The sequence below is a fragment of the Dicentrarchus labrax genome, unplaced genomic scaffold, assembly GCF_905237075.1.
Source record: "Dicentrarchus labrax unplaced genomic scaffold, dlabrax2021, whole genome shotgun sequence".
NCBI classification, from domain to species: Eukaryota; Metazoa; Chordata; class Actinopteri; family Moronidae; genus Dicentrarchus; species Dicentrarchus labrax.
In genome coordinates, this window is record NW_026136712.1 from 19,569,417 (window position 1) to 19,579,165 (window position 9,749).

Below are 9,749 nucleotides of genomic sequence, written 5' to 3' on the forward strand. Positions count from 1 at the left end.
CATTTCTAAAGTTTTCCTGCTGGACACAAGATCTCTCCTCCTTCACTGTAAAGTCCATTCTCAGTGTCTGTGCACTGGTGGATCACACTTGTGGAAGTTGCATATTGGACCAGGGTTGACTTCCAAACTATTTGTGATGTCACAAATCTCATTCATAGGCCCCACCCCTTTAAAATCAGATTTTCAATGAGTGCAGAGAACCTTCCACTTTCAGCAGATGAATGTGAAAACATCCTTCTAGTGTCAAACTCTGCACATACATCATTCTGCATCCAGCTCTAGGAACAAGAAGAAAAAAAGATTTTTGAGTGGAGGGGGGACTTAAATGATGCACTCTACAATATCAATGGCACACAGAGGATCAATTGTGAGCCAAGATCAATGGATTTCACAAGCTAACTGGCTGGAACTCAAAACAGACTTCATTTTTGTTGATCAGAGGAAGAAAAAAAAGGTTTTCCTAGAAATCTGTGATCTGTAAGAGGGGCAGCAGCTGAATTCTGTAATGATGGACTTAAGCAGAGGGGGCCTCAGGGGTGTAAAGGTTAAGGAACCTGTCTGCCAAAGGCAAACAAATTTGCTAGCCTTGAGTAAAGTCCACTGGGGCTCACACAGTGGAGGTGACAAAAAAGACAAATCATCCCAGAATCAGAGCACCGTCCTCGGGCAGGCAGAGGTTGTGTTATCATGGATCTTCTCCACAGTTGGGGGGTTGAACTGGCGGTTCATCTGCAGACCAAATACAGCAGGTATGAGGGCTTGTTTGGCCTGGCGTCCACTGTGGCCGATCTGCACACCACGTTCTTCTGCTTCTTCCCAATCTGGTTCCACCTGCGGAGGGACACCGGGCTCAGGCTCATCTGGGTGGCTGTCCTCGGAGATTGGCTCAACTTGGTCCTGAAATGGTAACCTCCTCGAATCAATCCAAACACATAAATAGAGAGAGAGAGAGAGGTTGTATTTTGTGTTTCTTGGTCTTTCGATGGCAGGGTTCTGTTTGGGGAAAGACCCTACTGGTGGGTTCATGAGACCCGGTTTTATGGAGCTGGACCGGTCCCGTCTCTGCAGCAGTTTCCCATCACTTGTGAGACTGGACCAGGTACAGTAGATGACAGACCTGATCACATGATGATTGTATAGTAGAATGACTTACTTGGCACAGTGACCTATCAGCCTGGTTAATACTTAAGTGCATCAATGCCAGATAATATCTGTAGCGTCTGGCAAGTGAACATGGCTTTCTTGAATGAATATCATCTCAATAATGTGATAACTAGGTTATAAACTCCAGTACCTTTAGCCTTTTGTAGTGTTTTTTATCTTTTAATCTGTGTAAAGAAATTTGAGTCTGTATTATACAATGTCTCCTTTTTGTCAATGGTTGTCAAAGTACATTTACTCAAGTGCTGCACTAAAGTATACATTTTAATCCTCTACATTTCAGATGGAAAAAAGATTTGATATACAAAATATGTGAAGAACTCATAAACATAACATAAAATATGATGCATTGTTATAGATTAAATATGTCAAGGACCCCCACAATAGATTGGACCACAGACACCAAATTTGAGAGCAAAGTAGTTAATAGTTAAAGAGAAGCTGCACCAACCATCTGAAAAATAAAATCCTGCTTTTACATTAATGCATTACCAATAGTAAACCAATGATATAATATATATAATATATTACACTAAAACAGTCCCAGGGGACATTAACTGCACATACTTTTACAGTGTGGTACTGGTACTTTTAATTTAGAAAAGGATCTTAATATTTCATCCACCACAGCATACAGGTTTGTTTAAATGACATATAGAGTACTTGCAGGTGAAAGCAATGCTTATTGCAGAAAGGTAAAGTAAATACAAGTTGACTGCTGTAAATGTGATTTCAGTGGATTTCTTTAAACTTTACTCACTCTAAAATGGGATATTATAACCACAATAAATCTGTACTGCAAATGATTTGACCTTGACCTATTGCTTTGAAATTGCATCTCTGAAGATGAAGCTGTATTTGATAAACCTAGAGTCTGTTCCTTGCAGGAAGCCCTTCAGGTCATGCTATGGGTGCAGCTGGTGTCTGGTATGTGATGGTAACAGCGCTGCTCTCTATTGCAACAGAGAAGCGATGCCCCCCTTTACTGTACAGGTGAATCTGTGGTAAAACAACCAATTAATGCCTTTGAAAACTGGCCCTTACATGACACACTCTGAACCTTATGCACTCATATTCAGTATTCACCCTCTGTTAGATTCTTGCAGCTAGGCCTGTGGATGCTAATGGGTCTGGTAGAGCTGGTGGTCTGCATGTCCAGGGTCTACATGGCTGCCCACTTCCCACATCAGGTCATTGCTGGAGTCATTACAGGTTGGTCTTCCCAAATAATTTAAGGTTGATTCATTTTGTAGTGATAGAAGTTTGGTTTCTACAAGATTTAAGATTTGCAGTATATCTGGCTATTCGGAGAACATTTTGAGTTAGTCTGTGGATGTGGTCTGTCTCAGGTGTACTTGTAGCTGAGGTGGTCTCAAAGGAGAAAGGGATCTACAATGCCAGCATGAAGAAATACTTCTACACAACCCTCTTCTTGACCTCCTTCGCTGTTGGCTTCTACCTCCTGCTCAAAGCTCTGGGCGTGGACCTGCTGTGGACCCTGGAGAAAGCCCAGAAATGGTGCGTGAAGCCCGAGTGGGTCCACCTGGACAGCACGCCCTTCGCCAGCCTCCTGCGTAACATGGGTACCCTGTTGGGCCTGGGTCTGGGTCTGCACTCGCCCCTTTACACAGAGACCAAGAAGACGAAAACAAGCACCAGTTTCAAACTTGGATGTATTGTCGTCTCCTTATTTCTGCTTCAGCTGCTGGACGGATGGACATTTTCTTCTGAAAATCTTGTGACTTTCTACTTCCTGTCATTTGGTAAAAGTGTGGTTGCACTTTTAATCCCAACCACTCTGGTTCCGTGGGCTTTCTGCTGGATTTGCAAGGAGAAGAAAGAAGACAAGAACTTGTGATTCAGGTCCAACCTGTAGTTTCAACTCAATTACTAGTTTAATTTCCATGTTTAAGACACAAGGACATTTAATGTCACAACATTGTTCCTGAAGTTATTGCGCTTGCCTGAATATCAGTTCCTTAAAGGAATATGTACTGTAGTCTGACATTTTGGTAAATAGCCTGTTAGCTTAGTTTAAATGTTAGTTTAACCAACCAGCACTTGTAAAACACAGCGCTATTTCTTGGCCATGGGCATTGACTTCCCTGCAGTCTCAGCTGAATGCCTGGCAACGTCACAGTAAAACCACAGATCCTTTGTACACCTAAACAAATAAGATATATTTATTAGTGAGCTTTAGAGGTGTTCTAAACAGATGTAGTTACTTTTAGACAAAGCCAGGCTAGCTTTTCCCACCTGTTTCCAGTCTTTGTGCTAAGCTAGGCTAACCGCCTCCTGGCTCAGGCTCCATACTTAATGCACTGATATAAAAGTGGTCCGGGAATCAAATTATAGTTGTTTATTTTTGTCTGTATTTGGCCTTCAAGGTCTCTCATTGTTGTCATGTATACAAATATACACACAGCTTCAGCTTATTAATGCATAAATGGATGAAGAATATTGCGAGCAATTTCAATAAAAACAGTTTTTATAACCATTTGCTTTCTATAAAGAATCGTGTTTATTTTAGTGGTTATTTAAGCGCTGTGTTTCCCTATCAGGTTTCTCAGAATGTCTCAGACTGATACTGATTAATTCTCTGGCAGGAACAACCATTAAATATTAACCAGAGCATGCTCCTGTCACTCGGCAGTCCCACATAGTGACACTGCCTTTCACCACAGCCATGAGCTTTCAAAAGAGACATGGAGGGTCAAGGGGCAGAATGCGTTACAGACAACACGTGTGTCCTTTAAGGCTCTAAAAGTAGTACAGGCGATATATCAAAGGAACTTCGGATGTGTGGTACTGAGATCAGCAGGATTGCAGAGAGAGACACACCTCTGCAATTCTGCTAATTAGATTATAAAATAATTTTGTAATTTGCAGCTGAGTGTCACCTGAAGTCACTGAAAACATTTTGTTTTAACTTAAAAATGTGTCTTTATATGTTCTTTGAGATCATCTTATTTTACACATGAAAACATAGTTAATCCCAATTGTACACAACACAGTAGACAGACTGAAAGTGAGAGGGAAATGTGAGCCCGCTTCTGATGACCGTCTCCCCTTTAACCATCTTATCTCTGACGGCCCTCTTAACTCTTTTCCTGTGTTTATCTCATGAAGCCATATCTATATGATGCTGCTCTGTATGGGCAGGCTGCATTGTGGGAGACAGACGGAGGAGAGGAAAGGGAGGGGAAAGTCAGCAGGGACAGACACTACAGGAGCACGGACCAACAATGATTACATCACTTAATATTTAGTTGTTTTTCTCAGTTCTGTCCAGAGAGTTAGAAAGCATGTCAGATATAGTCTGTAAGTCAGTATTTATTTTCATTTTAGTCTGCACAGAAATGATGACGGACTGACTGAAGAGGCAAATTGGACAAAATGGGCCAAAAGTTACCGTGTACATGGTGAATTGTTTTGCAGATGACTAACATCCAACTAGAACAAATAGAGTATTTACAGCCCTACTTTCAGCAATAACAAAATAAAGAAATAAAGCTGTATTGGTAATGGACTATAAGCATGTTCAGTTTCCTTGACAGACTTATTTATGATGCATCTTTACTACAAAGAGCACTGTGCAGAAGGTGCAGTACCACAGTATAGAAATACTCTTAGTTACAAGTATTTCTTCATTCAAAATCAAATAAAAGTTAAGCATTTAAATATACTCAAAAGTAAGAGTACTTATCATGCAGAATGTGTCAAGACCATAATAATGCCATTAACAGTCAGTAGAATAAATTGTAATCTGACTTTCTGGGGATTTGTTAAACAATTCAAACATTTGAATTTGTTTTCTTCTCTATGCAGTAAGATAAATGTGCATTTTGTGCTAAATTAACAACTAACTTAATTTTCAACTATCAAATATATCTGAATATCTTCTATTTTTTTTGTTCAGTGTAGTGATTTCTTCCTTTGTGCTGATAAGCAGTAGTGGTAAATGCCACAGTGACATCTGCAGACCAAAAGGAAACATAACCACCCAAAGCTTCCTTCCCTCAATGGTTATTTTACTGTGCCTTAGCATACAGGCATGCATACAGATGTGTGAATGAGCATCTCCATAGGTGCATACAAACCCTTTATCTGATATCCAATAAGCAATTTGGGCAAACACAAAAATGTCAAAAGGAAATTCAAAATCTCTTATCAAAAATGTTTTATTCAATAGAATCAATGCCTCAACATAAGAGATGCTTTGGTGACTTATGAATTTTCACTGAAAACCAATAAGCCTGTGGACCTAAAACCTGCTTAGCTTTCATATTTGTTACGACTGAACTGTGTATGTATAACATTCGGAGAAACAAACAAACTGATTTTGTGTTGCGTATCCTATAAACGACCATCCTCCAGATGTAGCAGGAGTCAAACGTAAGACTTAAATAAAATAATAAAAAAAGAAGAGTAAACATTCAGTGAAGCAGTGGGTGGGAAACAAACCACTTTGCTCTGAATTTGTCTTAAGAGCTATAAATGAAGCAATTTCACAAAGATCTGAGGACGAAATGTTTAATTAAAATTAAAAAATACATAGCGCTTTTTGTTGTCTATGATCTATCTCCCCATTTTCTGAGAGAATATTTATGTCTTCAAAGGGTTTAAAACAAAAAAAATATCTTACATTTAAAACAAAAACATGTGCGTTGTGTCCTATGGAAGCTATGTTTCTGTACTGGGCTGACTTGATTGTACTGAAGTAGGTGAATGTCGTAGTCCTGTGGACCAGGGCCAGGCTACTGTAGCTGGACAGGCATGGCAGGGAGACAGGGGGGTGGAGATGGGAGGTGGAGGCTGAGGCTGAGATGGCTGGATGAAAATCAGTACAGTGCATCAGCATTACTGCTTCGTGGCCTCTTGATCTTCTCAATGTTCTTCAGGATCATGTCGTGTAACGTTACCTTCACAGAAAAAAAAAAACAATACTTTCATTAAGCTGTCAGGTGTATGCCGCTATAAAATAAACTTTAAATGGAGAGTGCATCAATACGTACATATTGATTTCGGAGCTCTGAAACTATGATCTTCAGACTGATGTATTCCTTCTCATCAATCTCGGTTACTGTGCGCCGATAGTCCTCCTAATAAAAAGAGTTAAATGTATTTGATATACTCTCACAGTGAAAATCAAAAAAGGTCCACACAACTTTTTATTTACATTTCTGCTTTGTGGTCTGAAAAGACCAAATTAAAAAAAAGGTCCAGTGTGTAGGATTTAGTGGCATTTACCCGTGTAGTTTCTAAAACCAATTTTTGGTTTGCCCATTCGGCGGTGTCTGTAGATAAAACCGGCTCATTCTTAGGTAACAAAAACACAAGGATTCTTATTTTCTGGTGATTATACACTAATGAAAACATACCTATGAATAGTATGTTCCATTTCTGCCAATGGATTCTCCTAAATGTTACACACTGGACTTTTAAAGTTCATGAAACCACACAGGGAAGCACAGAATCAGCACGTCATCAGTATCAGATGATAAAGCCTCTCAAATGAAACATTGGCATCTTCAATTCTCCCAATAGGACAGACAGATATAAGATAGCTCTTGAATTCTGCCGTTAACTGGGCTAAATGCTATATGCAGTGTCGCCCAGCACAAGGGAGATATTCACCACGTCTGTGAGCATAAAGGAGGGACGAGTATGTCTGAGGTGTGGAGGTCTTTTCCATCCATCACTACTCAAAGAAAACTTAAAATGTTGTGTAGACTGTTTGATATCCACTGTATTTTGCATTTTGTTCTCTCAGCACCTTCTGCTTTAATTCTTTAGATAATATTCACTTACCACGTGTGGATATTTAGCTATTTTAGAAACCAGCTTTGCCCTTGTGATGTAGTATCTAGAAGTAAAGAAGACAGACAAAATGTCGGCTCTGACAGGTAAACTTGCAAAGCAACGCAGAACCAATCTTGTAAATTATAAATAAAATACACAAACAAGTAAACAAATATTGGGAAAAAAGCAAAGCGATCTGACGAGGCACCAGTTTCATGCCTCATAGCGTATTACGTACAATATGGCTTGGACTAACCTTGATATCTGGTCGAGGTAAGAGGCTGCCTCCCCTTCAACTGTTCTGAGCTCAGCTACTGTCTCCTCCTGGATGGACACCCCAAAGTTGTTGCCATCCTCTATCCTGGGGATAAGCAGCTGAACCCACATTTTGACCTGCAGAAGAAAAGAAAACGGCTAAGAAAAAAGACAATGCAACATCTGGGACGCTATCAGTGAAGTCAAGATGTACTGAAGTCATATCACTGTCACTGGCCTGGGAAAGGAAGCTCGAGAAACACGAGACCTCGATGAATTCCTGTGTTTGAGCATCATATCTTAAAGCTAGAAAACTAGTCACACTTGTTCTCCCCATAAATCGTTTCATCAATAAATAATCTTTAGCCCAACACATATTTTACACATTTCCAGCTGCAATGCTACAGTTCATGTAGGCAGTAATGTCGGATTACTGCTGTCAACCCTGAAGTCAGATAAACCACTGGTGTGTGTGTGTGTGTGTGTGTGTGTGTGTGTGTGTGTGTGTGTGTGTGTGTGTGTGTGTGTGTGGGGCCCTTGGTTAAAAGACATTACTTACTGTGTTACATTTCTCTATGAGTGTCCTGATCTCTGGTTTGACCTTTTCAATGAGATCGACAAGGTTTCCGTTGCTCTTCATCATTCCACCGGGCATGACAAAGACCTTGGTGCCAGTCACTGGGTGACACGGAAAAAAGGAAAAAAAAGGAGGGTAAAAGAATGATTGACTGATGTGTGTGTGTGATATATATATATATATATATATATATATATATATATATATATATATATATATATAGATAGCCATAGGAAATATTGTATGGCATCCTCTGTCAGTCATAGCCAGACTTAAGGATGCTGTAATTGAAAGCACAGTGATTCCAATTCACATAAATACTCTTGATTGTGGGACTTATTTAAAATTAGACCTGTCAATCCAGAGAAAATACTACGAGTCTATAACTTTAAATCTACTTAAACTACTTGTCCTGAGTCTTAAACTCACCCGCGTCCTCCCCTCCATCCTCCAGCTTTCGCTTTTTGGCATTTTGCTGTGAAACAGATGAAACAGGATTATCATTATTATTATTATTATTAGAATTATTATGATTATCAGCAGCAGCAGCGGCACTTGCGCTGACAATTTAATTCAAATCTAAAAAAAGAAGTCTCACCGCTTCTAGTCCGTCATGCAGGTTTGAGAGCAGGATGGGGTCTGGCACCGTCAGGTTTATCTCAGAGTGGATCTCCTTCAGTTCAGTGATGTTTATGATGGGATCCTGAAAAACAACAAGCTGACACTAGATGAGCTATTTTTTATTTATGAATTATGTTCTGTGCGAGATAAGGTGATATGAGACTTTGCAAATTTGATAGTTCACTGGGTCTGTGTGACTTGTGGGGAACGTTGCAAACCAACTACTTCATGGTAGTACTGGATTTTACATGATGATGTTTGCATCCGTGCGATGAATACATTGATTGTCAGCCATTTGATTTGATGGATTAGACCAAAAACATTTATGGTCATCTAACCAATAAACAATCTCACAACGTAGTAGAGTTGTTAGTTGAACGAACACGCGACTGACCTTAAGGAAGTGATCAAGCTCCAGTAACTTCTTTGGGAAAAAATTCGCAACTAGATCCTCTGCCTGAAAGAAATGTTTTTAAGTTGAGTATTTTGATAGCTAATCGTGAAAACAGTGATAACAATACATGTTTTTTTTTTTTAAAAAAACTGATACTTACTTCTGAAGTGATACGTTCCCTGAAAGCATCAACCTGCAAAACACATAAGAAAAGAGTGCACACATCAGACTGCTGCTAACCACATGCAAAACATCTCATTTTCCTTGCTAAACGCGGCAGCGGGGTAAAGTTTCATTAACCTTTTAAAAGTGGGTTTATTTATTTAGTTATCTCCACGTCCTCTGTAAATGTGACTGCTGCATCAGTAGAAGAGCTAAAAGCTGTACCAGTAGATAACATGACGCAGGTATTACAATGGTACAGTTGGCTAACTTGGAAGCTAAGGCCTTTTTTTTTTTTTTTTCTAGTGCATGTGGTCCTCCAGCAGTAGCAGCTCACACACACACACACACACACACACACACACACACCTTTCCCCTCTACTCCTCGTGAAGCTCAACGTCACCGTGACACTACACCTGAACACGGTCTCGACAGGTGTACTGCAACAGGCGGGAAACCAGCCGGTTAGCCGCCGCTAGCTGCTACTAGCCCGGCCTCATCAGAGCTCTCACATCATGCTACACAACGTGGCTAACACGCTAGCACGCAAATGGCAACAACAACACGTCTGTTAAACGGAGTCCCCCCCCCCAAAAAAAGACAGAGCTCACCTTTGTTTTAATTTCATTGTCCACCTTGAGGAGTGAAGACATCTTATGTGATCAAAAGAGACGCAGAACGATTGTCCCCGGCAGCATTAAATTCACTTGTCAACGTGTGGCTTATTACTTGTCAGCCACACTTTTGTGAGCTTAAAGATGACGCCTTGGACACGC

General features: G+C 40.1%; 2 protein-coding genes across 3 annotated transcripts; one reads left to right on the forward strand and one right to left on the reverse strand.

Annotated features, from left to right (window-relative positions):
* Window positions 1–263: 263 nt before the first annotated feature.
* g6pc1a.1 (glucose-6-phosphatase catalytic subunit 1a, tandem duplicate 1) lies at window positions 264–3,658 on the forward strand. The gene is made up of 5 exons (XM_051416620.1): window positions 264–905; window positions 990–1,099; window positions 2,049–2,154; window positions 2,258–2,373; window positions 2,511–3,658. Exons 1-5 carry the CDS (start codon window positions 688–690, stop codon window positions 3,017–3,019), a joined length of 1,059 nt encoding a protein of 352 aa, XP_051272580.1. The 5' UTR covers window positions 264–687; the 3' UTR covers window positions 3,020–3,658.
* Window positions 3,659–5,324: 1,666 nt separating this feature from the next.
* psme3 (proteasome activator subunit 3) lies at window positions 5,325–9,749 on the reverse strand. Of its 2 annotated transcripts, none has more exons than XM_051416622.1 (10): window positions 9,585–9,749; window positions 8,971–9,003; window positions 8,811–8,873; window positions 8,394–8,498; window positions 8,225–8,270; window positions 7,778–7,896; window positions 7,220–7,356; window positions 6,973–7,027; window positions 6,177–6,263; window positions 5,325–6,083 (listed from the first exon to the last, which is right to left on the reverse strand). In XM_051416622.1, the coding sequence occupies exons 1-10, from the start codon at window positions 9,624–9,626 to the stop codon at window positions 6,003–6,005; spliced, it is 768 nt and encodes a 255-aa protein (XP_051272582.1). In that variant the 5' UTR covers window positions 9,627–9,749; the 3' UTR covers window positions 5,325–6,002. The 2 variants fall into 2 exon arrangements, with proteins under 2 accessions (XP_051272582.1, XP_051272581.1); XM_051416621.1 differs by having other exon boundaries at window positions 8,394–8,513.

Bases quoted from the DNA above. Each gene is read 5' to 3' on its own strand.
- g6pc1a.1 (XM_051416620.1), top strand. From the start codon at position 688: ATGGATCTTCTCCACAGTTGGGGGGTTGAACTGGCGGTTCATCTGCAG. The intron at 906-989 runs GTAACCTCCTCG...TTTCGATGGCAG, and splicing joins CTCAACTTGGTCCTGAAATG to GGTTCTGTTTGGGGAAAGAC. The intron at 1,100-2,048 runs GTACAGTAGATG...TGTTCCTTGCAG, and splicing joins CACTTGTGAGACTGGACCAG to GAAGCCCTTCAGGTCATGCT.
- psme3 (XM_051416621.1), bottom strand. From the start codon at position 9,626: ATGTCTTCACTCCTCAAGGTGGACAATGAAATTAAAACAAAG. The intron at 9,004-9,584 runs GTGAGCTCTGTC...TGTGTTTTGCAG, and splicing joins ACAATGAAATTAAAACAAAG to GTTGATGCTTTCAGGGAACG. The intron at 6,264-6,972 runs GTAAGTGAATAT...TCTTTTTATTAG, and splicing joins TAGCTAAATATCCACACGTG to GAGGACTATCGGCGCACAGT.